This window comes from Buteo buteo, chromosome 9 (genome assembly GCF_964188355.1).
Source record: "Buteo buteo chromosome 9, bButBut1.hap1.1, whole genome shotgun sequence".
Taxonomy (NCBI): Eukaryota; Metazoa; Chordata; class Aves; order Accipitriformes; family Accipitridae; genus Buteo; species Buteo buteo.
The window spans coordinates 14,906,737-14,934,241 of NC_134179.1; the positions used below are offsets into that span (position 1 = coordinate 14,906,737).

At 44.6% G+C, this 27,505-nt stretch overlaps 1 protein-coding gene across 2 annotated transcripts in view; it reads right to left on the reverse strand.

The window, feature by feature from the left end:
• PAK5 (p21 (RAC1) activated kinase 5) overlaps nt 1-27,505 on the reverse strand; it is a 92,485-nt gene that overhangs the window by 16,934 nt on the left and 48,046 nt on the right. For both annotated transcript variants that reach the window (XM_075035454.1, XM_075035453.1), the window contains 2 exons: nt 24,919-25,133; nt 1,764-2,561 (listed from right to left, as the gene is read on the reverse strand). In XM_075035454.1, coding sequence (XP_074891555.1) covers nt 1,764-2,561; nt 24,919-25,122 — 1,002 coding nt within the window. In that variant the 5' untranslated portion in view covers nt 25,123-25,133. The remainder of the gene's footprint in view (nt 1-1,763; nt 2,562-24,918; nt 25,134-27,505) is intronic.

Genomic DNA, 27,505 nt, shown 5'->3' on the forward strand with positions numbered 1-27,505 from the left:
CTGCTGCATTTCACAGTGAATCATCAAGTTTCAGTACACCAAGGCTGTAGGAGTGTTTCTGATGCTCTGAGGAGAGCAACAGCTCACAATGAATCTTGTACGAAGGCATCGGGTTTTTTTTAATACAAGTTGTTAACTGCATTTTAATGGGATGCTTTTCAAAGTGTCTGGAGTGCTTTGAGTCCTGTAAAATATAGCTGTCTTCTGCCCTATAGAATGCTGTAAAACTGGCAGCAGCAGGCACAAGAAAGTCTATGAATTACTGGGTTTGTCCTTCTCCTTTCTAAACTGACAAAATGATTGCTTTAAATGAAGGAAATGGCGGATAGCCCATTCCAGGCTTCCCTCACAACTTCTAGAATCCATAATTAATGCCACACTCTGGCACGCAGTTAACTACACACATGCATCCCTCCTACCACACCCTGAACTCGGGAAAGGCATGCAAAGAGACCTGGTAACTATTCTACTCCCCCCACAATTTATCCTCAACATCCAAAGCCCAGCTCTGTGCTTTAATGCAATGTGGAATAAAAATGCATTGCTTTCCCTCTAGCGCAGGGCACTGATTATAACTGCACCCCAGGATCAGCAAAGCAGCCAAAACCTGAGCAAGCAAGACACAGGCATGCCTCCGGCATGGGGCTACTGTGGATTTGCAGAGACCTGGCACTTCCTCTGGGTCTGCAGCTAGACAGGACCACATTCTCAGTGCACAGAGCCAGTAAGAAAACGCACCGTTCAGACCATCATTAAACAGCAGAGTGGATCTCATCACCTAACAAGCTACCTACCTCAGCACATTTGGTAAGTCACGGCAACCCAAGACTGTTTCAGCCCTGGAAAAATGAGCTATCATCTCAGAACCCGTTGCTAGGGGAACTCGGTAATGTTCAATGCAATCTACACTGAAGAAAAAATACGTCTTGCACAATACTAGATGTTTAAGCAGGTCATCATTGTAGCTATGTGACTAGACGTGTAAGAAAAGCGTTATTCTCTCAACTGAACAAACAGTTACAGCAAACTACTGCAAGTAGGGTAGGACCGCTTGTATGGGTAATATTCCTCATGTGACTTAGAAAAGGCAGAGCAGGCCACAAATCTGTGCAGAGGAGCTGCTTGTAGTTACCATGGTTGGAAAGCTTTTTTGCACCTTAACCCTTTTTTTTAACTACATCTAAAATGTCTTGGGTGAGATAAACTGCTTTGATTTAATTTCACTGCTTAAAAACAAAGCGGAGAGGGATAAACCCCTACTCTCATTAGCAGCAAAGCATTAAGAAACCTTGTAATATAAATATAGCATAAATACAATTTAAATATTAAAACGTGGAGGTTTTGGCCTCGCACAGTAACAATTCAAATATGAAAGTATCCGATATACAAACCAGACCAGCTTCTCACCTCCCACCAAGATCTATCTGCACAGGCGTACAAACTCCTAATGCTACAAAAACTGTCAAAGAACTTGGGGTAATTGGCAGTCCCAAGTAAAACCCCTGGAAGATGGGCATCTCCAAACCTGCCTCCTACTGGTCCCTGACATCCATTTCCAGATACCCAAGTAAAGTGGGTGGGTTTTCACACCCGCCAAGCGGCAGCCATGCAGCTCCCAGGGACGTTACCAGTTGCAGTTACATCATGTGCCCAAGCATAGTTCCTTGCCCTTAATTTTCTGAATGCGCTTAAGTTTTTGCACTCCCCTTCTGAAGAGGTTGATCCCTGCCCTGGCAGCACTGTCACCGGGGATGTCACGTTACCTTGGGGATGCCTGCTGCGGTTTCGGACAAGCGGGGGTAGGTGTAGGAGCTGTAGGAATGTCCTTGCTGGTGTGCTTTAAAAGCACTTGCTCCGTAGGGCATGGCCGGCTCTTGCAGACCTGAGCCCGACCTGGACCTCTGCCTCATTGCTGGCTGAGGGCTTGCTGGGTCCACGTAGGATGACTTTGGCCTCTTGTCATAGTCGTCCTTGCCCAGGCCATGTCCCCAGTCGCCGTCGCTGTACTCCAGTCTCTCCTTGGGGCACTCGCTCTGCACTGACGCTCGGGGTGGGGCGTAAGGAAAGGGATCTCTATAGTCCAGGGAGGATCCACTGGGGATCCGCTGATACTCCAGCTTTAGGCCACCGTATTCCAGCGATTTGGGCTTCGTCTCCAGGTGTGCATGGTAATCTGGGAGGAACCTGGAGAGGTCTGACTGCAGAGGTGTCACTTCCGAATAATAGATGTCCCGGGAAGTCACCTTCATCATGTGCCCGTTCTGCTTGGCAGCATAGCTCCCTTTGTAGTACCTGTCTAACTCTTCCCCGTAAAGAGTCTTGTCTCGATATTTTTCCACGACATAGTCTGTTGTAGTGTCTGACTCACTGGAGTACTGGGAATACGTGATATAACCATTTTCCTCCTGGTGCCTTGGCACATGGTTTGCGTTTCCTTGGTGGTGGGTGGGAGGACTTTCCTTCCGCAGGGAATTGGATCGTGTCACTGAGATATTGTCAAACTCTTCCAGCAGGCCATTGATTGAAGTATCCTTTCGAGGCTTATTTCCTCTAACAATAGTCTGGGAATAAAAAATTGCTTTGATTAAATACTGATTTTTGTTTAATAGCTGACCAAGAAAACCACTGAAAAGAAAAAAAGTCTATGATTCACCCAGAAATACCTGTAGCAATGTGTTATGTTCTTCAGTCACATACCTCAGAATAATCCATTGCTAGAAAAAAATACCTCAATAAATACTTACAATAGGACATGCAGAAATGAATAAACAAAGATGGGTTCAATTCGGTGGACATCATAAACTGAGATTTGGCATGTAACCCCAAGATACTCTTAAAAGGCGCAGTTTGAGGTAGGTGTTCAGCAGCCAACAGCAGACATTTAAAACCACTACTTATTTTGTATTTGCTATTATTCAGTTGTCTACATCAAGCCAAACTGGTGGGCTGAATCTGATTTACAGGGTATGGATAAGCTAAATGAAAATCATTCAGCGGTCACTTCTACATGTTATTTTAACAAACTGTTGGAATGGAAAGCAGCATATAGTTTAGTAGGCACTGGGTTTGGGTTTGTTTTTTTTTTTTTTCCCAAATGGTATGTTCCTGGGTAGCAGAATTACCAGTGGGGATTGCCTCTTAGCTTACTCAGGATAAGAGACACTTGGGGAAGAGGGAAAAATACCTATCTACAATTCCTTCTTACAATACACAGCATCCAGAAAACCACTGTGCACAACCATGGCTCTGGGACATCCATGTCATGGATGCCATGTGGTGGCCCTAATATTGCAAAGACCTCTATAGAACCCCCAGCCATGGATGATGAGTGTGTAAGAGCACTGCAGACATGGACTTGCTCCCATTGACTGCCCACAACCCCCTGCCCATCCCTACCCCCTTCTGTCCAAAATATTGGTGCTCCTGGTAGGATGGGAGGCAAGCAGTGCTTGGTTACAGCTCTCCTTCAAGAAAGATTGACTATTTTTAGCTAGTACCATCTGAAGACTGTAACACATGGTTGTATCCATTTTGCAGCAGTTGACTCCCATTGAATGCCGCTTCATGCTTATAAACACCCCACAAGAATAAGATGTACAGAATAAGGGCCAAGGCCATAAATCAGCACAGCCCTACTGAAAACACATTTGCTTTGCTGATTTGCTTCGGCTAAGTATCTATGGCTTTATCTTATTTAACTTGCTAAGTTTTTCAACAGAGTCACTGTGGTCACCCTAAGGAGATGTCCCTCTGCGAGCTGCAGCCTGCCTATGTTGCACACCGACCGTGGCGTATCAGATGCCAACCGTGGTATATTGGATGCCGACCGCGGTATATTGGACACCAACCATGGCATATCGGATGCTGACCGTGGTGTCCAGCCTGGCCACTGGCCCTTTATTCATTGCAACACTGACAGAGGAGGCTCTGCTCCAGAGATGGTGAGGCTGCTCAACGCCTGCTTGAAAGCACACAGAGGCTCAAACTTTGGCAAAATTCACATTTAATCACTAATAAAATCAGTTTTTCACAAAATTAACAACAATGTACTTCTCTGTTATTCAGCAAAAGGCAGCTGAGCAAAGCCAGGCTACAAGCAAAGCAGTCTTGACCTCACACTGATCCCTGCTCTGATTTATGTCCATAATTACTTGCCTAGTTTGCTATTTTGAAGCTAGTGATACCGAAACAATAGGACAGTAAAAATAAGGGACAGCAAATAGATCACTCCTTTCGCCTCTGAAGCCATTCAGCAAGACGAGAGGAATTGGTTTCATTCGGCTACAGCCCCTTTGGCAGGATGACTGTGCAATCATTCATATTTAATTACCACATAATAAACCAGCAACATTCAACAATGAAATGCTTATAATTGAAAACATGATTGAAATACCCAACTGCCACCCCACTTCCCCTGTGCAAATGCATGCTGAGGAGTAAAATGCCAATTTAATACTCTCTGTGGGACCGGCCTTCACAAAGGAGAGGTTTCCTGAAGCAACCTGCGATGTGCCTGCACAAAAGGACCTTGGAGCCGGAGGGAGCCCCTGGGAGCAGAGCAGCCTCTTTGGTTATAGGAAAGAGGAGTTTTCCCTCTGCCTCTCCAAGGAGATGCTCTCTGGAAGCAGGATTTTTAGATACCTTCAGAAGGAAGATTTAGAAGAATGCAGTTTTGCTGCATGAATAGAACTTAAGAAGTTCATACACAAATCTGAAATACAGCAGGTGCCTCCCTGGTGGGCAGAACAATCTACTAGGCTTCAAAAACAAATTAAAATCCCAAAGCAGGTATCATTCTGTAAGATTAATTGCTCTGTAAGGATGCACACAGAGCATCAAAAATTGAAAAATAAAATCAAAGAAGATGTTATAAAGAATGAAACATATGTTGTGCCATGTTAACCTGTCCTGAAGTCATTTACTACAGAGAAAGTGTGTGCCAGGGGCTCACCAGCACCTGAGCTTTCCTGGGAAGCACAATATTTGCAGAAAGAAGCCAGAGATTGAGAACTGCCATAACCATGGCCCAAATTCCCAAACCTGAAAGCCTAATGTTAGCACCAGGGCCAAAAGTACCCACGTTCAAAGATATGACTTCAGTGGAAAGACCGAATTGCTGATGTGGGGGTCTTGGTTTGGGGATGTAGAACACCAGTTACTGCATCACCAGGCTGTGCGCTGCATTGGCGAGCAGAGGGAAAACCTCTTGGGACTGAAATACAACAGCAGGAATCACAAAAGATGGGAAATTCTAGCTCTAACTTAAAAGCAAAACAAAAACCTTGAAAGAAAATGTAACAGAAAAAGGCTACATTGAAAGTGATATAAACACAGTTACCCTGGTAATTAGTTTCATAGGACCTAGACTAGTTTTTGCAATTTTAAAGGCTTCATAAACTGAAAAAAAAAACCAATTTGTGTTTCCATATGAGGAGAGAATTATATTTTTATATATATTCTATATCTATTCATATAGGGTTCTTTCTAATTTTTTTTAACCACTTACTGGTCTCTGAATTTTTAAACTTAAGGAATTTTCGAAGTTGCTGCAGGTAGAGTAGATAGTTAAAAGCAAAGCATTATTCACGAAGGTTGACAGGCTCAGATTTATGAGGCCTTTGTTTCTGTCTATTGAGATCATGTAATGGAAACCTGTACAACACCCCGGCATGCATGAAAAACAGAGATTGAGCCCTACTGAAGGTGCAGCTTTCACTGGTTTCACCACGGATCTGCTATAGTCGATACCCCACGTTTATTAAAGGACATTTTTCAGTGCATTCTGCAATTTAGGAGGGATCAATGTTACAACAGATGAAGGAGTGCCGGTAAATTTTATGCTACCGTTACCGTCATACATTAAAATCAATGGGGCGCAATCTCTGTGAATTAAAGCGCAGTACTCTAAAGCTGTAGCTCTCATTTCATTTCCATTGCTCTCTGGACAGGTTTGGCATTTGCTTTGGAGCCTGGTGACAGTAGACATCCTTCATGGTGTTTCTGTAGCAGCCTGTCCTCCGGTGATAAGCTATAATGGATCTGTCTGTAAGAAATGCTGTCTTGCCTTGTTTCCAAAAGGAGGTGAAAAACAGCTTCTGTGCTCAAATACTGTATTAACCTTGACAATAATGAAGTGGTTAATTAACTGTTTTGCCCTAATACGACCTTGCATTTATTGTCTTTAAAACTACTATACTTTACACACTCGTTAAGAATATATCATCCTTTGTCCTCCCAGAGCTGTGTTTTCAGAAGTTGATGAGGACTTAAAATCTCTGTGATGTGCAGGGTAAAAAAAAAGGTCTTTTAAGGAAATGTCACCCTTATAAACAGCCAATCTAAACTCCGATTTCGCTTCTAGCTAGCTTCTCCCCTCATTTGCATTATACATAAACTAAAAGCACAGCCTATGCACATCTGAAAACCAATTTTTTCTTAAGAAAAGATGCATAAAGCACAGCTGGTCAAAATAATCTAAGTGTAAGTGGTGGACGTGTTGGTAATTTATCTTCCTGTGTTGCAAGACATTCAAAGTATTTGAAGCTGTGTTCATGACACCACATCTGACTCCTTGGCATAAGAAAACGTGAACAGCACTACACTGGGGAGAAAAACTGATCCTTGTCATCATGTCAGAAGGAAAACTCCAGCTTTCCCCGGAAGTAAGTTTTATAGCTGCAGCCAAGAGTGTAAGAGGTGTCAGAGGTCTGCAGCTGATCTGTTCTCAACAGGAGAAGAGGTTGTGAGATCTCAGACCAAGCCAAGTTCTTACAGAAGCTCAAAATAGCCGGAGAGCCTCAAACTCCTGGAGACGGCCGCAAGTGTGCAGCAAAAACCTGCCTTTTCTAGCAGCCTGGGGCCAATATGAGGTGGGCTCCTTTCCCTTGTTTGTGAGGCTAAATTTTAAGTCTGAGCTGCCATCGTGAGGACTGACACAAGGACCAGGCTCAAAGGAGAAGATGGGAGATGAGAGATAAAGACCTGCACACAGACTCCAATGGCTGACTTTACGCGGATGAGTAAATATGCTGCCAGGGAGAAAAAGTGATGGCAGCTGGAAGCCCAGTGACTGGGGAGCTCAGCTGGGGTCCAGGACAGCTGTTTTCAAGAAGGCTGGCCCACTGTCTCACTCGGGGTTTTTCTCCATCAAATATTCACTGGAGGACAAGTTCTAACCTCTGAGTCACCGTTCCAAATGAAGGTGTCGGAGCCATCCTCATGATCCTACTGTGCTCCAGCGAATGCTTAATTACACCCAAATGGGAAAGCTTCATGAGAAAGGACTGAAAAACATTTCTGTACCTCCATCCCCTCTTTCCCCCACCTGATGATGGCATCATGGCAGGTTGTGCTTCCCATGCTCATGGCAGAAGTGCCCAACCAATGCTGCGTTGCCATCTGCAGGAGATGAGCTTGTGCATCAGCCTTGCACATTAGATAGAAGACTGTGTTTAAAAGAAAACGCATGACCCCTGTCTATTTTTTGGACAAAAGGGCTTTGGAGACAGAATTAAGGATTAGGTCTGTGCTGAAGTCACATCCCTCTCCTCTGCATTTTCTCCCACCTAATGTAGGTGCAAGTGGCTTGGGAAACTCAATCATACATTGCACTTCCCAAAAGTCCCAGGGTTAGGAAGTTGTTGACTTGCTCCCTCGGTCTCGGCACAATGGCCTTAGCGTTGGGTGAGCTCTCCATGCAGCCAGCAGACCTGCTCCTCACCAGTGGCCACCCCAGGGCTCTGTCCCTTTGGGTGCCATCTGCTCCCACCACCAGTGCAGGGTTCTCTTTGTAACCACGTCTATACTACGTCTGTATGGTTGTACCACAAGGGAGGTAATTGGATATATTTGCTGCTTTGAACTCTGAGACCTGGATCGTGCCAAAACCCAGCTTCTGGCTGTAGGACCACCAAACTTCATCCTGAGACCGAACTGGAGATGAAACAAATTGTACAAGTTAGAAATAAGTGCTGCATTTGGGCAGCTGTCTCCTGACCTCGACAGGCAATGAGCAGATACAGCCAGACAGGCCAGCAGCAGTGACCCGTGCCAACCAAACAACTCATTTCTCCATAGTAATGCAAAACATTAACCTAAGTGGGAAGTTTAGGATGCTTGTGCCATACAGCATTATCCTGGAAACATGCCTTTTGCAACAGAAGCTCATCAGATGCGTGGCGAGAAACCGTGCTGGATGGGAAGAGATGTCATTTATCACTCTGCACCCTGCAGTACTGTCCTATGGGATCTGTTCCAGTTTTGATCTACAGCCTGTCTACAAAACAGCTATTACTCAGAGTTAGTCACAAGGAATATACAACAGGCAGGAAAGTATGTCAGAACATTTCTTCCTGAAGCCTGTAATTTAGAGCTTGGTTTACACCTGGAAGCCTCAGAGTTTATATCATTTCTGTTATGAATTCCTTCCCAATGCTATATATTCTCATTCTCCCCATAAAAATAACAATAAAAAAATTAATCGTTTCTGGCATCCCACAGTTCCCTCCTAGGGGAAGGAGTTCTGCAAATTTCACCAGTGTTGGATGCCTCAGCTGGGCGAGGAGGTATGGGTCTCTGCTCTCTGGACCAAACGTGCACTTTACACCATAGAGTCATCCGAGAAAACCAGGAGCATGAGACCACCACCTGCCCCTTGCCGTGAAGTGTCTAAGTGTGCGAGCCATGATCCTGTTGCATGACTTTCTCTAATCCCTTTCTAGAAGATCCAGCAATTCCTGTTTGGGACAGCTACTGTCCTTTCCCATGTACAGGAGAAATTAAATATAAATGAAAAGCCACAAAGTAAAACTCAGCCAAGTCCACCTCTGTGGTTTTGCTAGCTGGGAGGGCAGAAGCCCCCAGACACGAGCCCAGGGGTGCTGCATCATGTGCCACATCTGGGATGTGCTCATCACCACAGCTGACTCAACATCACTGGATACAAAAAAGCAGGTTTCACTCTGTCCACCCACTATCATTTGACAAGTTTTTCACCTCCTGACAGATGCTAATAGCAGCAGAGCATACAGTTTGTTTTTTGTGTTATGGCAGAAAAGGCAACTGATACCCGTACCAACACCTTGCCACAGGTAACACTGTGCTTTCCAAGGGGAGAAGGTCAGTGTGGGTAACATCAGTTCAGAACCACCTCCCTCAGAGAGACTGATTTACTTCTTCCATATGAAGTCCCCCCCACCATTCTGGTTTCCTTAATATTGGAGTAGACATGCTGAGCTTGGGGGAGCATAATGCTGGGCTATCCAACAGCTGTGTTACTCCAGGACTGTGCCCTTGCCTCTCTACTAAATTCAATGGAGTAAAAAACCAAATCATTCTCACAATTTCTCCTTTGGAGGAGGGATGGGTCCCAGAGACACCTTCCCCTGCATCCACCTGTACAAAAATATCTCCCACTTGCTTCTGCAAGTGCTACCTGACAAAATGCCCCAGCTGCCCTGGGGTGAGATCTGCAGCGCATTTTGGTGAGGCTTGTCCATAGGGGCTGGACTGAACAGGTCAGACGAGCAGTCATCATCAGATTCCTGCAGCTGCAAACCAGCTACACAGAGACCCACGAAATATGCCTGTCTACACTGCAGTCACATTTCTGAGTGCACATCAGCATCACTGAATTTTTTTGCTGCTGCACAGCAAAGTCACTGCAGAGCAGAGAGCTGAGCTTGGTAATATGTGGCCTTCAGGACCGTACATCCGATACTATCACATTAATTAACCTGATACTGGCAACAGCATAGGAGAGGAGAGAAGCTGGGAAAACATTGGCATGGCCACATGTTAATTATTGAATTATTGAAAGATGTAGATGATGATGATGATCTACATTGATGATGTAGAAATGAAGTTTACTCAGCTAGAAAAATATATATTACTCCATGGATCAAAATAAAGGTACAGCTAAAGTTTTGAGAGAAGTGTAATATGCTTAACACCACCACTAGTGCCAGCTGTTTCAAATTCTTCAAAAGTAAAATGATGGAAAACTATAAAAAAAGGCTAACCAAAACGGCACCGTGTAATCTGTCACCCTTCACAGCAGTTTTAAAAGTTAGTTGCCATAACAACAAGAGCAACATTTCATTATAATCACATTCACTTAATTTTAAAATTCCACTGAAACATCTACATTCTAGTAACTTTACCTTCTTTTTTTTTTTTTAAGTACACAAACATGATTGTTATATGTCATTTTAAAAGCTATTACAGAATATTAAATATCAAAAATAATTATTCTGGGTCTACTTAAAACACATCAGGTACGTGTAATTTTATATGTATTATGTATACACAGATCCCTCAGACACACAACAAAGGAGAGTGAAATGTGACTTAGAAGTTTTAGTTTGAGGGAGAAAGTTAGTGTACTTATTACTGATGAGTTACACAAGCACTTCACAGGGAGAGGAATGGAGAAATCTCAAAACCACAGAATTTCTATTTCATAGGACTTGGGACACTTCAAATTTTTCTTTTATCCCAAGACAGAATGAAAAAGCAAAATGTCCCACAAGATGAAATTCCTCAAAAACATTAACTGCAGGAATTTTAACTGCCCTTTTAATAGCACTGCGTTTTCCTAAGGCTGATGGCAATCATTTCTGCACAACAGCGCACAGAGTAGACCTGCTAAGCCAAAAAGTTGTATCAAACCACACCAAAGACTAGTTTTTTGGCCACATTCTGGATAAAATCCATCCATCAATGTCAAACTTTCCTATTTTGTCAAATTAACATTTTCTAGCAGGAAAAGAAAAAAGATTGCTGACTTGGAACACCTGTGGCCAGCCCTGTTGTTGAACACCAGCAGGACCAGGTATCTTATTCTCCCTTTTCCAAAGCCACGTCATCTGCCAGTGCCTCTGTGCTAATGGAATTTTCTCCACCCCCCCCCCCCCCCCCCGGAAGCTGTAAAGCAAATTTAGTAAGATTTATCAAGGTATGGCTGTGGTCCAGGGATCGCTGGTATGGTTTCTGCACCACACAGCACCCTACGGTTATGGGGGAACCCTGCAGCGGCAGCACCCCAGAGCTTTCCAGCTGGGCTGACTTCAGAGGCAGCTAAAAACCACAAAGCAAAGTTGGGGACGTCTGGGCCAGATGACAGAAATCCTCCCGCCAAGAAACACAACTCTGTTTTTTAGTCTTGTAATGCCAAGACAACAGCGGACTGGAAATTCATGACATGTCACAGCTCTGGGACCAACGTTTGCCGCAGGCAGGGCTGTGTGTGACTTGAACAGGTTTATGTCCAAATAAAAATGACAGAATTAAAGGCAGTTAATATAAAGCAATGAAGCTCCAGTGTCTCTAACTGCTGCCTCCAAAATCTGGGCTTGAGAACCGGCTTGCGCCTGGATTACTGATGTGCTACGGGAGAGACGTGGGAATGACACTTTCTGCACTACAGCTCTTCATCCTCAGCCACGCTGCAGGTGCAGGGAACAGGAGATGGAGAGAGGGGTGGTGGCAATCCTGATGCCTCCTTCAGTTCTGGCATCACCACTTTCTAAGCAAAATGCATTGCAAAAAATGCATCTTAAACCAGGTGTGAACTGGCTCTGCTGCCCATCACTTTTTAACCGGGTGCAAGCACTCATATTGGCAGAGGAACTGCAGGGAGGTGAGATAACAAGAGGACCTTACAGGGGCTTGGGGCTAACCCAAATGGCTGTAGTTTTCTGAAGCCCTCTCTGCAGCCACAAGACAATTGTCATCAACCTTAATATTGTAGCAGCCAGTTGTCCTTATCTAATATTTGCAGGCTAGACTGTTATTTTTCTGGGGGTTTATGTGGGGGAGTTGTGAGGAAAATAAAAATCCACTTTTCTCAACAAAGGCATGAGAAATCACAAGAATTAAACACTCAACCACCACCTCCTCAAATACTTCAGCTTTGATAACCTACCACTACGCTTCACAGGAGCTGTGGGTCTCCCACGCGGTGCCGATGCTGAGGCGCCCACTGACACTGCTTCTATGGCACAGAGTCAGTATTTTACATCTATCCATGATTAGTGCTGGGAACCGGTGGGGCACAACATTGTGTGAGTCTTCCCAGGGCTGATATGCATTTTAAAAAATAGCCTTTCTACAACCAAGGCGCATGACACCATTGCAGATTTTATTGTAGAGGCCAGAAAGGTGTTGGTGTGGGCTATTCACGGAGAGACGAGCCCCACAGTAGGGTGGGCAGTGTAAAACACAGTGCCATATCATTTCAGTCTTGCTCACCACTACGTATGTTTATTGTAATGACCACTGTGGTACAGGGGTACTGACTGCCACCATGGAGACTATAGTTTGCTCTCGACCAACAACGCCAATTAAAAAAGCCTGAAGAGAGGGACAGTCTGTAATTCATAAAGTCGCACCATAGCATAAATTGTCTTTGTAGCTCAGATGACATTTCCCTGGCAGAGGTTTCCCTCGTGCCCTAAACATGCCCACTAACAAATGCAAGGTTGATGGAGCATTAACCCAATTAATGATCCTGGCGCTTTTTTCTCAGTGAAAGAGTTCTGGCTGCAGTTTGATTGAGCTTTCTGAAATACTTGAGTAAATTCCAGTGTGATAAAATTTTACGCTAGGGAAGTACTTGCCTTCATCTGACAGCTCTGGCAGTGGGGCACTTGCTTAGGAGGACAGAGGCTCTTGGGTCACTCTGCTGCAGTCACAGTCATCTCCCCGCTTTTAATTAAAATGAGGATTTTGACAGTCTGATAATTTAGAAGAAACAATTTAAACTGTATTACTTTTTGCTGTGATTTACCACAGTAAAGGAGACTTTATATAGGCAGATGTTTGAAGACAAAGTCAACATTTCTGTTTCAGAGCATACAGAGGCCAGCTCGAGAAGCTCCTTGTGCTCTGCAAGCTGCAGTGCGGGGGTTGTGAATTATCTTCCCACTTCATAAATCATCAGGCGAAGGCAGCGAGCAGAAGAAGATGCTGATGAGTGCCTCAGTTCCAAGCGCCATGCAACCAGCTTTTCGCAGATCGATGGGGCTCATCTCCCATGAGCCCAGCAAAGTACCGCTCAGGGTCGAGACAGTCACCGCAATCACAGCCCTGCGTATTTGAGATTAACACACCAAGGAAGGGTGGGATGATGTGTGCGGTATGCTGGCCATATCAAGGTACAGCAGGAGAAATCATCCTGCAGCCAGTGTTGTGCCAAAAAATGCCTCAGTCTCATGGCCTTAAAAATAGTGAGAAAGTTTCAAGGTACTTCACTAAAATTGTGGGTTCCTGGCCACAAACACATAAGCTGTGCTTTTTAATCTGATTGATGTCTCTGAGTATTATGGGCTCCTTCATCTTCTGAAACCTCACTCTTTGATTTCAGAGAATTTAGGAATTTGTATCAGCAAAATCACAACACAGAATAATTTCATATGCATTGTAAATTGCAGCATTCTTTCTTCCAAGGAAGAATATTAGTCTTCCTTTCCAAGGACAGCTCTTAAATGGGAAATGCAGCAATAGGAATGCCCTAAGTGGTACTAACTCCCACGGAGCGATTTTCACCTGCAAATGTGGACTTAGAGCAAAGAGCGCCCCTTGCGCAGAAATCTGACAGTTAGGCAGGTGAGAGGAAAGACATGAGGAAGTGCAAATCAAACACCTTCTTGTTGGGAACAAACGAAGGCAGAAGATTTCAGAGGATGCTCTGCAGCAGAGTGCCCAGCACCGCACCACAATATCTCATTTACAAGAAACTGCTAAAACATTTCTAGGGTGATCTCAATTTGATTCGATTTGCTGGGCTGCACCACCACCAAATGCACTCTGTCCCCAGTGGCAGATTGGTCCTGACACGCTTGATAAATTAATCTGCCTGACAAAGTGCTGCTCCCTCCCCTTCCTCCAACCCTCGCCGGGCAACACGGAAAGTCAGGAAGAAGGAGAAGCCCATGCAGTCACTGCTGATAAGAGAGAAATGGGGCTGTTCCCCCCGGCCCAGGGTGTGGGATGGGAGTCAGACCCGATCTCCTGCCCCAGAGCATTTTCCCAGGGTGGTTCATAAAAGCTGGTGTGTTTAAACCAGTTTTCTATGCCTATACATCCCAACGCTTCTGGAAAGTGCTACTTCACATCAAAGCGTAAGTTGTAGCAGTAAGCATCTTCATTTGTGCTGTGCTCTGTGGGTATTATTAAATGCAAACTAGGACACAGATAGCAATTACTGTTTTGTTCAGACTACAAAACTGTAAAATTCAGTAACACTTGGTCTCTTGCTCTTCTTTTAACTCTGTGATCTTGATAGCTAACTAAAGCCTGTTGGATCTGATCTTGGCAATTAAAAAGCAGACGTGGTCATCCTAAATATTTCTCTTCCGTTCACTTTTCTCTCTCCAAAGACCTGTATCTGAAATGCCATTTTTTTTTTCTGGCCTGCACAGTTCATCCCACAGACAACAGAAAAGGCATTTAAAAGTCTCTGCAGGCAAGTCAGCGTTGTTCCCCCATAATACACAGCACTTGTCTAGTGTAATTGGATCCTGCATGAAGGGGAAGACAAGAAAGAATGAGCAGCAAAGCACTTTCAAATTCCTAGAGAGCCACCAAAGCCCAGATCTAATCATGTCAGAGCAGGAGGTAGAAAAAACCACATTTACACCTGGAGGTTTGGCTCCACAGGTAAGGGAGCTGCTTGGCAACATTGTTTTCCCCTTGATCTTACTACTCTTCTTGAGCTAAACTCTGCTGGGATCGAATAATCTTCGCTGTTTGGTTATAATATAGAGTTTAATTTAGTGGGACTATAACCAGAATGGTTTCTGTTCTGGTGTACAAATGGACCCAAACAAGTTCATTAGTAGACTTAGGAACAAATATTTCATGGAGATGTGCAGAATGTGTAGTTACTGAATGATTATTGTCATTGCATGGTTAAATGGAAATGGAAGTAGCAAACACTGCCCTAGTGTCGATGCGAGTGCAAATGCTGCGTGACCAATTTTATATGGAAATCCCCTCCACAGACCTGTTAGGAAGTGGGCTAAAACGTCTGCCTTGAGCAAATGCCATCAGGAACCCAAGCAGATTTCTCATTACTTCTGCTGTCTGGGTCTGCTTTTGACACGCAGGGAGATGAACTTCCAGAGATTTCTTGCTGCCACCTAGCGTTTCCCGCTGCCGGCCACCGACGAAATGAGCCGAGATTTTCTAACATGAACGCCAACTTTCTATCTGAGGGACATCAGTAGCACTACTGGAAGTTCGGCCAGTCCATGGAAAATAAGAAATCTCCCAGGGTCTTTTACTCCATCAGCTTTCTCAGCAGAGCCAAGCGACTATTTGGCTGAAGCTTGGTAAAACACATTCAGCCTTTCCACATGTTTACTGGAGCAAGCATTTACTGCTTACATTTTACTGTTTATTTTCCATGCTTTGCTCTAGGGGATCACTGCCATGGTACAGAAACCAGAATGACCCTACCGCTGCAGCAGCCGCCCCGAAGCATCACCTCTGCCTGCCTGGTCCTTCATGGGCCCAAGCCCCGCTTCTGGCCCCAGAGATCTTATGCGTCAGCACAGGGAAAGTTTCGGAGGCAAAAAGCTTAGCTAAACAAATGAGAAGGAAACAACAGTCATGTTAGCAGCGATGGAGCCAGAGCCCTCCACCTCCAGGCAGCAAGCTGGGAGCGTGGCTCATTTATCAGGGCACGCAAGCCAGCGAGAGGAGTTACTGAAACAGTTTCCTATAAATTTGCCTTCAGGGACTAACTTCCATGTTAAAAAAAGAACCTGATTACGAGTGTCCTTGCTCAGGATCTAATTCCTGGCTCATTCCAGGTTATACAGCACCACCGGGAGAGTATTCCCAGTCTGGTATTCCCAGAGGAGACCAGATTCAATTTCTGAAATGCTGACACTGAGACTTTGCCCCTTTTATGTGTAGACCTACAGGTTAATGTGTTTTTTTAGCTCTAAAGCAGGCTAGTCTGCCTCAGCAGATGTAGACTGTGAACTCTAAATTTATTTTCAATCTTTACTTAGCGTATTGAAAAGTTCTGCTCACCCACATAAGCTTTCATTAATAGAACTAAAGCTTGCCCTTGCAAGATTCCTCCAATGCTAGTATTACTTAAAATCACAATGCTGGTCCAAAGAGCATTTAAAAACATTATTTTACTAATCATATCAGAGAGAACTACTTTTACCCACAGAAGTCTGTAATCTATATTACTGTCTATTATTGCTGCAGGCCCAGGTAAAGTAACTCCTTTCCCATGTGAGCAGACCAATTCAAATCAATGCCAACTGCTGCATGAACAAAGTTTACTCAGATAATGAAGGATTTCTTAACAACATCCCCAGATCTCCACCCTGCAGACAGAAAACTCTGACACTACTCCAGGGATAGAGCTCAATGAGCTCAGTGGGACTGCGCAGATGTGCGTGCAAGCCTGCCTCCATGTGTCTGCAGGAGTAGGGTATTGGTAGCCCAAGCTCCTTCGGGGATGTCGAGGACCTTTTAAATGAAGGACAGGATCAGCAGGTGACTGATTACCACCCTTCCAAGGCAGAGGTGCAAAATGATGCACTTAAAGCCTTCATGCAGTGCTGATCTTGTCTACACGGTCCAACACGGACCAAAGCATTGTTCCCTACCCAGTGCTATCTGTCTTAGCTAGAGGGACCACCTCTGAAAACCACACTTCTGCAGGCATTACTCCTGGGTCATCTGAGCACATTTAAAGGATAGAAATAAGATGGAATGTGAAAAACTTGTTTCGCCACTTACAGTATTTATTCTGTGTGCTAGGAGAGATTTTTTTACTGGCAACCTCAGTGTTTCTCTAGGATGGCCAGGTCCTGCCTGTAAACCCTGATGCTGGTGTCTGCAGTTCAGCTGCAGACAGACCCTCTGTCATGGTTTAACCCCAGCCAGCAACTAAGCACCACGCAGCCGCTCACTCACTCCCCCCCCATCCAGTGGGATGGGGGAGAAAATCAGGAAAAGAAGTAAAACTCCTGGGTTGAGATAAGAACGGTTTAATAGAACAGAAAAGAAGAAACTAATAATGATAATGATAACACTAATAAAATGACAACAGTAAGTAATAAAAGGATTGAAATGTGCAAATGATGCACAGGGCAATTGCTCACCACCCGCCGACCGACACCCAGCCAGTCCCCGAGCGGCGATTCCCTGCCCCCCCCCCCCTTCCCAGTTCCTAAACTAGATGGGAAGTCACATGGTATGGAATACACCGTTGGCCAGTTTGGGTCAGGTGCCCTGGCTGGGCATGAGAAGCTGAAAAATCCCCGACCATAGTCTAAACACTACTGAGCAACAACTGAAAACATCAGTGTTATCAACATTCTTCACATACTGAACTCAAAACATAGCACTGTACCAGCTACTAGGAAGACAGTTAACTCCATCCCGGCTGAAACCAGGACACCCTCCTAACATACCTGGCTGAACCTGAGGGGTTTATTATGAGGGACAAATATCTTGGTCAGAAAAATTATGTGAATAATTGATTTTCTGGTTCATTAGTTGAACTGAAAAACTGAGGAACATTTTGTGTTTTGAGTCAATGTGAAATGATTATGATGCTGCTTTTTCTTCTCCAAATGAGGCTCTAGAAAAACAATTTCTAGTTAGGCTGGATGAAGTGCTTTGATAGTCTGAAAAGCAATGGTATGAAAATGAAAGAGCTGCTGCTAAAAAGCTGATCAGGAACTTTGCTGTTCAGAAAGCCAGAAACTCAAAACTATGAAGAACAACAGAGAACGCATCAGTTAAGAAGAGGTGCTTCCACAGAACAGAATAGAATAGAACAGAACAGAATATTTCAGTTGGAAGAGACCTACAACAATCATTTAGTCCAACTGCCTGACCAATTCAGGGCTGACCAAGTTAAAGCATGTTATTAAGGGCATTGCCCAAATGCCTCTTAAACACTGACAGGCTTGGCTTCATTTTATGATGACTCTAGGTTGCCAGTGTGACACTTGAGTAAAAAATCCATGCACCAGTTTATGCACTGTTGACAGAGATGATGATGTATTAATGTCATTGAATGTATGTGGGTATGGGTAAGGAGAAGACCTGAGGAGGGTCCAAGGAAAGGAGAAATTGTATTACTGGAGCAATAGCACTCCTCTCCCTTAACTTTAGTCCTCCAGCAGTTTTTTACCTCACCTGACTGCCCTGCTCAGGGTCCATCGGTGGAGAGGGACAGGCAGCTCCTGCCATAGTGGTGCCAGAAGACAAGCTGCTGTAACAGCCCTGCTCTGGGTTGCTTCCTGGGGCACTTCACATCCAAGGCTGCTTTGATCTTTGAAACCAAAATATTTAAATATTTTGACAGAAAAACCTGAAACAAACAACTTCTGATCTCCAAAGTGTATTCTCTTCCAGCTGACACTCCTTACAGTGAAACTGCATTTTCCATAAAATGAACTACTGATCTGAAAAAATTCTTCCTATTCTTTTATTCAAGCGTTTTCTCTCTTTTCGAACTCAACTTCACAGGCAGCAGCAATATTCTTCTAAAGGACTTACATAAAAACCTGTAATTTTCTGAAATCAGACAATCAGAAATAAAACCAAAGGTTTCCTTTGTACATGTAGTACATATGAGAAAGGTATTAACCTAGTGATATAAATAATAAAAACCTTCTGAGCTGTGTACTTGCATTTATTCATACTGTGGCCGATTTTTACTTGTACAGTGATAGATTTGCTGCAAGATTACACAAAATCGGCAACTTGGCTCTTCTCACACCAAGCAAATGTCACAGTAAGACACATCCATGGACACTAGGTGGCATATTTGTATTATATCTGTAAAGGGAGGGTATGGAGATAAACTGAAGCAGTATTGCCACTTAAGAACATGGGAAATCAAATAGCCCTCAAGAGTGATGCATTATCCCTTTGAAAGAAAAGCTTCTACTTAAATATGTTGCAGTAGTTTCTTCTGGCACCATGTAGCATCAAACGCATTCCTCTTTAGTGATCAAAATAAATTGAAAGTGGGGCTGCCTTAAAGGACTATTGCAAATCTGACCGTAATCACTTGTAGATTAAGATAATCACAGAAGAATTTAGGCTGGAAGGGACCTCTGCAGGTCATCCAGTCCAAACTCCTGCTCAGAGCAGGGCTAACGTCAAAGTCCAGTCAGGCTGCTAAGGGCATTGTCCATAAAATTTTGCCCTCTCCAAAGGCTGAGATCCCACAGTCCGCCCAGGCTGCTGTCTTGCTGCTCAACCACGCTTGCTGGCAAGACATTTCCCTTCCACCCAGAATTTCCTATGCTGCAAGGTGTTGGGTCTTGCCCTTTTTGAAGATAGCCCCCGCTTTCACCCAGCTGAGCATCCGCCAGGCCCAGCGTGCAATTGCAAAGTGTGTGATTAGGAAACGTGAGTTATTAAGCATGAATTTTCATGATGTCGTTACAAGGAAGACCCACGAGATGTCAGCAGCCTTCCAGGTCCTGTCCCAGCAAGAGCAGCACCATGGGTCCATGGCATCCTGGTGGGATGGGAGTCAACCTTCAAGCAAGAAGTTGAGACTGTCCCATCTACAGAGGTACCACAGGAGGAGTAAATAAAAAGAAGGCGCTATCAAGAAAGAGAGGTAGAAATTTGGGAGGGCAAGGAAGAGAGGTCAGAACAACCACCGCTTTGTCCATCTGCCCCCAAGCAGGAGGCAAAGCCTCTGAGCAGCTCTTTATTTCTAAATCCCCCTTTTCCTGGTCAGGCATTTCCCCTGCACAATTCCACGCAGGAGGAGAGGGCTGTGGGTTATCTAATGAGAGCTGGACATTTCTGACCACTCAAGCCCAGACAAGGACCCTGCCCACCTCCCCTCTTTGAGGTCTTCGGCCACTCAGCACCACAGTGCACGGCTCTGTACAAATGCTCAGTGTCCTCCATCTAAGCAAGGAAAGCATGTTAATGTAGGAAGAAAATGACACCTTAAACAAGGCTTGAATTTCATTGCTGGAAATACTTTAAGAGGCCAAATAGGATGGGGAAGAGAAATATCTGCTTCTCCTTCTGTCAACACGCACAGTAAACAGAAGCTTTGATTTTCATGTCAGAGCTATTAAAAGGGCCATGACCAGTAACTCATTTTCTGATTATTTTTTCCCTGTGTAATAGAAAGGCTGAAATATAGCAGTAGAAACTTAGAAAGGTTTTAAAGATTACAGTTAACTCGCCAGTATCAAGGTCAATGTTTGAGATGCAGAAGTGAGAAAAACTAAAACTAGTAAGACAAAACATATAGATTAGACCACTGAAACAGGAGGATGAAAGAGAGCCAGAAAAGCCAGCGACTCTGTAGTCTGTCTCCTACAGAAATTCTCTGCCCTGCAACACCCACACGTTGCAGGACACCAGGTAAATGAACTGTGCAATTAATGGATGGCACAATTAATGTACATCTCAGCCCAGCCGCGGGGCATTCAAGGGCATTTTGCTGAAGTGATAGAAAGGACGATGTTTCCTCTACTTTTAAAGCAGCTCAACACAGCACAGAAGAGGCTCCTTCCATTTTCCTGACAATACAGCATCAATGTCAAGCTGAGGATGTCGCTCTGCCTTTGCTGGCTGAACACTGATGCCTCTGCATTGCCAAGCTGTGCTAATGCTCATCTCGGTGCATGTCAGATACCACGGGGCAGCGAAAGCTCTCATGCCCTTACATCCTGTGTTTTCAAGGGATGGACACGGGGGAGAAAATTCAGGAAACGTGAAATTCCACCACATGAGCATGGTTGGATTTACTGCAATGTGCTCAGAGAAGAAGGAGTTGCAGAGGTCCCTGCTGGAAGGATTCAGTCCTCTTGGTGCCTCTATATATTTGGCCACCCAAATACTCACAGCACCCTCCCTCTTTACTCAAGGACAAGCCCACCACCATGTATGTCATCCTCAAGTTGGGTACCTTGATCTTGCCAATGGTGTGGATGGGTAAGACTACCCAAAGCATCAACAAAAGCAAAGCAATGGAGGCTTCACGCATGTACCAGCATAGACAACTGAAGAATAACCCCAGTGTGGTGTTTTTTCAGAAAAAAATGGCATTTTTTCCTCCAGTAACTTGACAGAAGTGAGTATGCTCAGCTGCTTGCTGCACCAGGAAACATGAGAAGAGATTTTAACAAGTCTTCAATGCCATCCTGCTCCCACTGACAGCAGCAGATATTCAAGCATCTTAACAGAGCATCTTTACAAAGCCAATGCTAAGCTCTTCTGGCACAAATCCCCAAAATAAGGGTTCTGGTGTTTGTTTTCCTAGTATTTTGAGCAGAGTGGAAAAACCATGAAGAATTAGTTTTACTGCCTAAGGACAATGCATTTGCTTAGTTTCTGATTTCAGTTGATTCTGAAGCTTTCCAAAAATCAAAGTGTGGCAACAAACTGAAGCTCCTGTGTAGTGTAACAGAGATGACAGGGCAAGCATATTGTGTGCTGAGGGCAAACATGCAAACCAGGTATACACGGCACAACTACAAAGTACTGAAGCAAGAGGACTGAGAAGCCTGACATCAGGATCTCAGACTTCATGAAGCCTATTTTAAGTACACGAACACACAGGCAGTTCACATTTTTCATGCAGAGAAGTTTTTGATGAAAAATCAGCCTTTTTTGAACCCCCCCTGCCTCCACACCCCAAGCCTATCAAGACTACTGTTGCTTCCTGTTTCTCATGAATTTTTCTGCCGCATTTTACTGACTTGTGTTAGCATCTGAAATACACAATACTCTGCTGGTATCTGGGTCACCCACACCGAGAAGGGGAATCCCATTACTGTCTCTCCTTGTACTTGAAATGAATGAATTTGTACAGTCAGCTCAGGTTTGGATTCAAATGTTGATATTACCATGACAAGCCACTGTCACCCGCGTGCAAAAGCACTACAAGCCTTTCATCCCAGCCAACGCAGAGGCACAGCGATGACATCCCCCAGGATATTTGGGAGCCCAGGGCACTGCCTCTTCATCATTGCTGCTGCTGCCTTTGAATATAGATGGAGCAGTGAGAATATTTATCATTTATTGGTTTTACCCAAAGGGATACACTGTGTACCATCAGATCCTATCTGCTTTGCAGACTGAGAAACAAGCAAACACCACTAACCAGGAAAGCTGCAAAACCTACAGAAGTCAAGAAACATCTTTCCCTTCCTCTGCTTCAGCTTTGGGTGAAGCCCAAAGCAAACAAACACTGGTTCTGTAACCAAGAAATTGTACTTTCAAAGTCTACCTCTATGATCTGTGCTACTCTTCAGTCACAAAGGAGCGCCTATTAGCAGGAACACTTCTGCCTCACACTATATAGGTAGCCAATATACTGAAGTAATTAGAGAATAAATTTAGGAGTGCAGAATAGAGGAGTTACAGAGCTGCTGTATGACCTGAAACCATGGCATGAACTAATTCTGGCCAAATGCCTCAGCCTGACTTAATACTGTGACTCAGGACACAATTATGAATCTTCTTCTGCTAAACCTCAGTGCTTTCACAAGTGTGTTAATTAAACTATCTATTGGTGGGTGGAAAAGAGAAAAGTTGTAAACAATATTGAGATCTCGGAACCTTTGGTTTCTGTCTTCATGAATTGCAAGTGTATTTTAAATCTTCAGTTCTCACTGAAGTTATGAAGTCCTCAGTGCCTAAATAACCTTTCAACAGAACTCAAGGTGCTGGTGTATGAGCACACATAAAAAAATATTTGTCTAGATTAAATGATTACACTGAACTAGTTTAGCAACATTAAATATTCTTAGTTTAAAGTGGCCACAACTCAGTTTCCCTCCATAAGCTAAGTTATATCAAAACAAGGCGTGTTAATTCTTTATAAATATACAGCAAAATGTTATCTTGCAATAGAGTTAAAAGCAAATTCTCAGATGACAGTCAATGCCTCTTAGTTGCTATTAAAACTAACCTGTTTTTTCTAGCACTATTATGGAGGCCCATTTCAATAGGCTGTAACTGAGTCTCAGGGAAAGTACCCAGAGGGCAAAGGCACAATTTCTTGTCTTAAACACATTTCCTCCTCTAACTATACTTTTAGAGCAGTGGCATGCAATTAACTACAATTTGGGTAATCTGCTTCCAAATTCACATCTTCCATCTAAGCAGAAAACCCCTCCTGCAGGTCCCTCTGCAGATGGACTTGATTGTGCTCGGCCCCACGGCCGCTGCCAAGATGGGGACCAAATTGCAGGCACCCTGTCCCCAGGACACGCATTCTGGGAAGATGTCGTGGGATGCATGGCTGCATCAAGGACCACCATGGCCCAAGGCTACACTGGAAGCTCACCTTGGGAGCTGCATTTTGGCTCCTGGCCCCAGCCCCTTCCTGGCACAGGATGGTTTAGTTCAGAAGTGCATCCCTAGTATATGCGCACATATAGACCCCTGATATACAGACCTATGTAGACCTCTGATACACAGACAGAAAAGCAAGAATTGACAATTGCTTGGAAACAACTGACAGCGATTTTCTCCACTACAAAATGCGACAATTCCTCATTTGGGGCTTGATCCTTCACACCCCGCAGTGTGTATTGCTTCAATGGGACTCAGCTCGTGAATCAAGCTATGCATATGTCCATTTTCAGGCTGAGACCCAGAGTCACATTGCCTGTATGGTGCTAAGAAAGCTAATACATTTTAAAACTTTATAAGCTTATACATTTATGGCTCCAGAACCGCAGAAAAGAGATGGTACTGCTGCAAGATAGTAAACTGATTTTTTAAAATTTTAAAACATCTTTATGCATTCATGTCAAAACACCCAGGGATATTTTGGTGTCAAGAAGGGCTGTGGAACAAAGTTGCTCTCCTCCCCTAGCAGGAAAAGGTTTGCCTACCTTTTTCCTCATTATTCTGGGCCTCTATTATACAGTAAGATATTTTATTACAGCAAGAATCAAGACTTTGGTTTTATCTCCCTTGTCCTGTAGCAACACCCAGCAGTCCTGATCAGCAAGTGATGAGTGTCCTTCAGGAGCAGGCAGTAAATATAGATTTAGCAAAGAGCACTTATCAAATATAAATACAGGGCCTGTGCTCTCAGGATTATCTGATTTTCCCCTGCTGCAGAAAAATCCACACGAAGATGAAATCCTGAAGTTATTTTTCAGCTGCATGACAGTGAGATGTATGTGGCTGGTGGGGTATAGGCTAGCACCAGTTCACAGGTGTGACTTACGGGGATGTTAGGATATGCAATCCCAGAAACGCTGCTAAATCAGGGCAAATTTGTCTACCTGAATCCTGAGCCTCTAAGGATGGGGATACCAGAGCGGTGCCGGTGCCCTGTCAAGTACTGCTCTACCCTCCGAGCCAAGTTCTTTCCCCAGCTGTCCAGCTTGAACCTCCCAAGCCACAACCTGGGGCTGCATCCCCTCATTTTACCACCTGGCGAGAAGCTCAGCTCCATCACCTGAGTTACCCCCTCCAGGCAGCGTTGGGTGGCAATGAGATCCCTGCCTGAGCTCCTTGCCTGGCTGAACAAGCAATTTAATTTTTTTCCTTTGGTGTACTTTTCCCTCCCTCCCTTGCTCCAAACTGCCTTTGCCTACAGCACCATTCTTAAATTAATTATCAAGGAGCTTTATGCTGCAGAGGAGCGTCATTTTGGGCCTCCACCGGGACTTGTGGCTTTTTCTTCTGCAGCCCAGAAGCGCAAAGGCATGGCCCATGCAAGACCCATGACTCACACTCTTCTGCGACATTTGTACAAGTTATATACATATAACAATTTTCCTTTCACCTCTACTATTAAATATTTGGATTTGCAGCTCTCTCTGTAGTTGCACACTCCCCAGCCATGTGTGCTTCCTAGGACAGACACTATTGGTACTTCATTAAGGTTAAAGGTAGGTTAGGAAATTCAAAGGTGACTTTGCATGATACCTTCATAGGCGCGAGCTGGATGGGAGTGATGCATGAGGGATCCACCATAGGCTTTGGCCTGTTTGCCGTGTCCGCCAGCAAGCTGTGCCACTGTTGAGGTAGTCCCGTGAACTTCTGCTCCCGGTGGTCAAAGCCAGTGTGAACCCGATGCTCAAAGTTAGAGGGCCCAGAAATTTCAAGCCTTTTCTTCTTCTTTCCAAACATGGTGGAAAAATCTGGAGAAGTCATAGGGAAACCGGAAAGAAAAGAAAAAAACAGACATCTTTATGCCTTGTTGCAACCTAGAGCCATTCTCTCTACTGTATAATTTTAGTAGATATTATTAACCAAATACCTACCTTACTCTGCACATACTGTCTTTGAGATCTACACAAGGAAAGCACTTATTTGACCTCCTCTCCCGGATCTGAGATTTTAAGAAACTAACCCAGTCTCTAATCTATACATGTTCATAATACCTTATGAAACAAGGAAATGCTTCTACTCCTAGGAGAGAAAGCCCCAGGTCCTACTTTCTAGTCCTCTCTCTGCTGATCTGCTCATGCTGAAAGATGCATGCCATGAAAGCTCACAGCCCTGAGATCTACCAACAGCAGCATACAGCTTTGCTTGGAGGACAGCACATGGTGTAAGTGGTGAGCAAATGCACGCACAGCTTTGTGTCCTAAATCTATATGCCAGACCTTGAGGAAAAGACAACCCACCCCAGATGAGAGCCCAGCCCCGCTATGTTCATATCTAGATCTCACCCAGCAGCAGTGAAAGTGGGGTTTAATCCTATGCCCTTTCAGCGATGCGAATAGACAGAGAGCTCAAATCTAATTCCAGCCTGGTCTAAGGGCCTTCATCTGCATTTGTAAAGGGTCCTCCTTAAAAACAGTATCAGGTATCAGCTGCTATAATCATCATATTTACATGGCCTGACTTCTCCTTTGGGAGAGAAACAATTTGCTGTGAGAGAACCCCATGCCCGAAGCACCTGGGTTTATGATGCCTGGGAGGGTGCAGCTTGCTGGGTCCTGGCCAGCAGACTCAGGTGGGATTCATTACAGTGACGGCCCTACTCCTTTTAAGGCCCAGGAGGAAGGATCAGCTCCTTTAGCCTTTGTGCAGTGGTGTGGAGAAGAGAGAGGAGTCCCCCCAGTGCTATGCAAGCAAGGAACTGGAGGCTTGCTGGAGGAAATGTGACCTTCCCAGCTTGTGCGTTGCTGGAGGCACCTCGGTCAACCTGGCTGCCTGGTAAAGCTAATCATCACAGTACTTACTCTACAGAAAGTGACCTTTTTGGTCAACTATGTTAGTTGTTATTTCCTGACCAGAGTGGTTTTGTTTGCCTTCCTCCCATCTGCTTTGCCCATCCCGAAGAGCCTTGGGAAAGCAGCAGGAGGATTTGCAGGGCACACAGGGAGCCCAGGCAGATAGGTGGGGCAAGAGAGGTTTCAGAGGTAAAGTGGAAGGAGGCATGAACTGCAAACTGAAAGGGATGAAGGTATTTGCTCACTCTATTGGCCTAGGAAACAGCCAATACACTCACGATCTGGATTAACCCTTGGGTTTGGTGGGTCCCACCTTACAACAAAGTGGAATCTAATGGTTCTATTGAGGCAAGTTCAGAGCAGAATTTCTGAAGGACTCCAGAAACCTGCTGCCTAAGGCAAGGAGAAACTCCTGGTCCCAAGGAAACAGACAGAGGTCCTGTTGCTTTTCAATGAAATACTGTCCTGTCTTGGAAATGTCCTCTACCTCCTTTCTCCTGTCTCAAAATAGCCTTCCACCTTGATCTCATGCCCATTTCAAGCAGGGCTTGGTAAGTCCTTGAGCAGCATCTGCCTGAAATGCAGCTGGATGAGGAGGCTGGCAGCTCTATAAAACCTCTTGTATCACAGGAGAGACTTAGCTGTAAAGGTGCTACCCTGACTTTATGATTCAGGAGGTGGAGAGGAGAAGCTCAGGGAAGCAAATACAGCTGCCTTCCTGCTGCAAAAAAGGATGGGATGATAAACCAGGTATTTATTCCACCCTCATTCCCTCTTACTAGTTTATTGAAGGATCAGGTCCATTATTTGAAAATTGATTGCTGGCTGCTTTGTAAGTCCCCCCTGTGCATTTGCAGGTGATTATGTCTCCCTGGTGCGTATTTTCTTTAGACAGAGTAGACCTGCTCCCATTGGCCTTTCTTCACAGGTCTCATCTTCCACACCTCCCTCTGGCTTTGCTCCCCTTCTCTGAACTCCCTCCAAATCTTCTGCTGTTTTGACAGTCTCTCTCCAGCTCTGTTAACTCTGGTATCTGCCTCACCTTCCTCTCCTGAAACCTCTTATGATCACCTTGCTCTCTAGTCCTTTTTCCACTTCCAACACTGTGATCTCCATTTTTAATGTCAGTGGCATGTTGGGTACCTTGTGGCACTTGCAGAGGTGTTTCCAGCCTAACCCAAAGCCACCATGATTGGTCTCTGGTCAAAGATTATTTCTTTTCAAGGCTCAGAGGCAGCTGCCAGTTCAGGCAGTAGCTTGTATTCACTGCTCATCTGTGGGGCTCCACAAATCACAGCTGGCTACAGATCAATGGCACTGGATTGATTTCA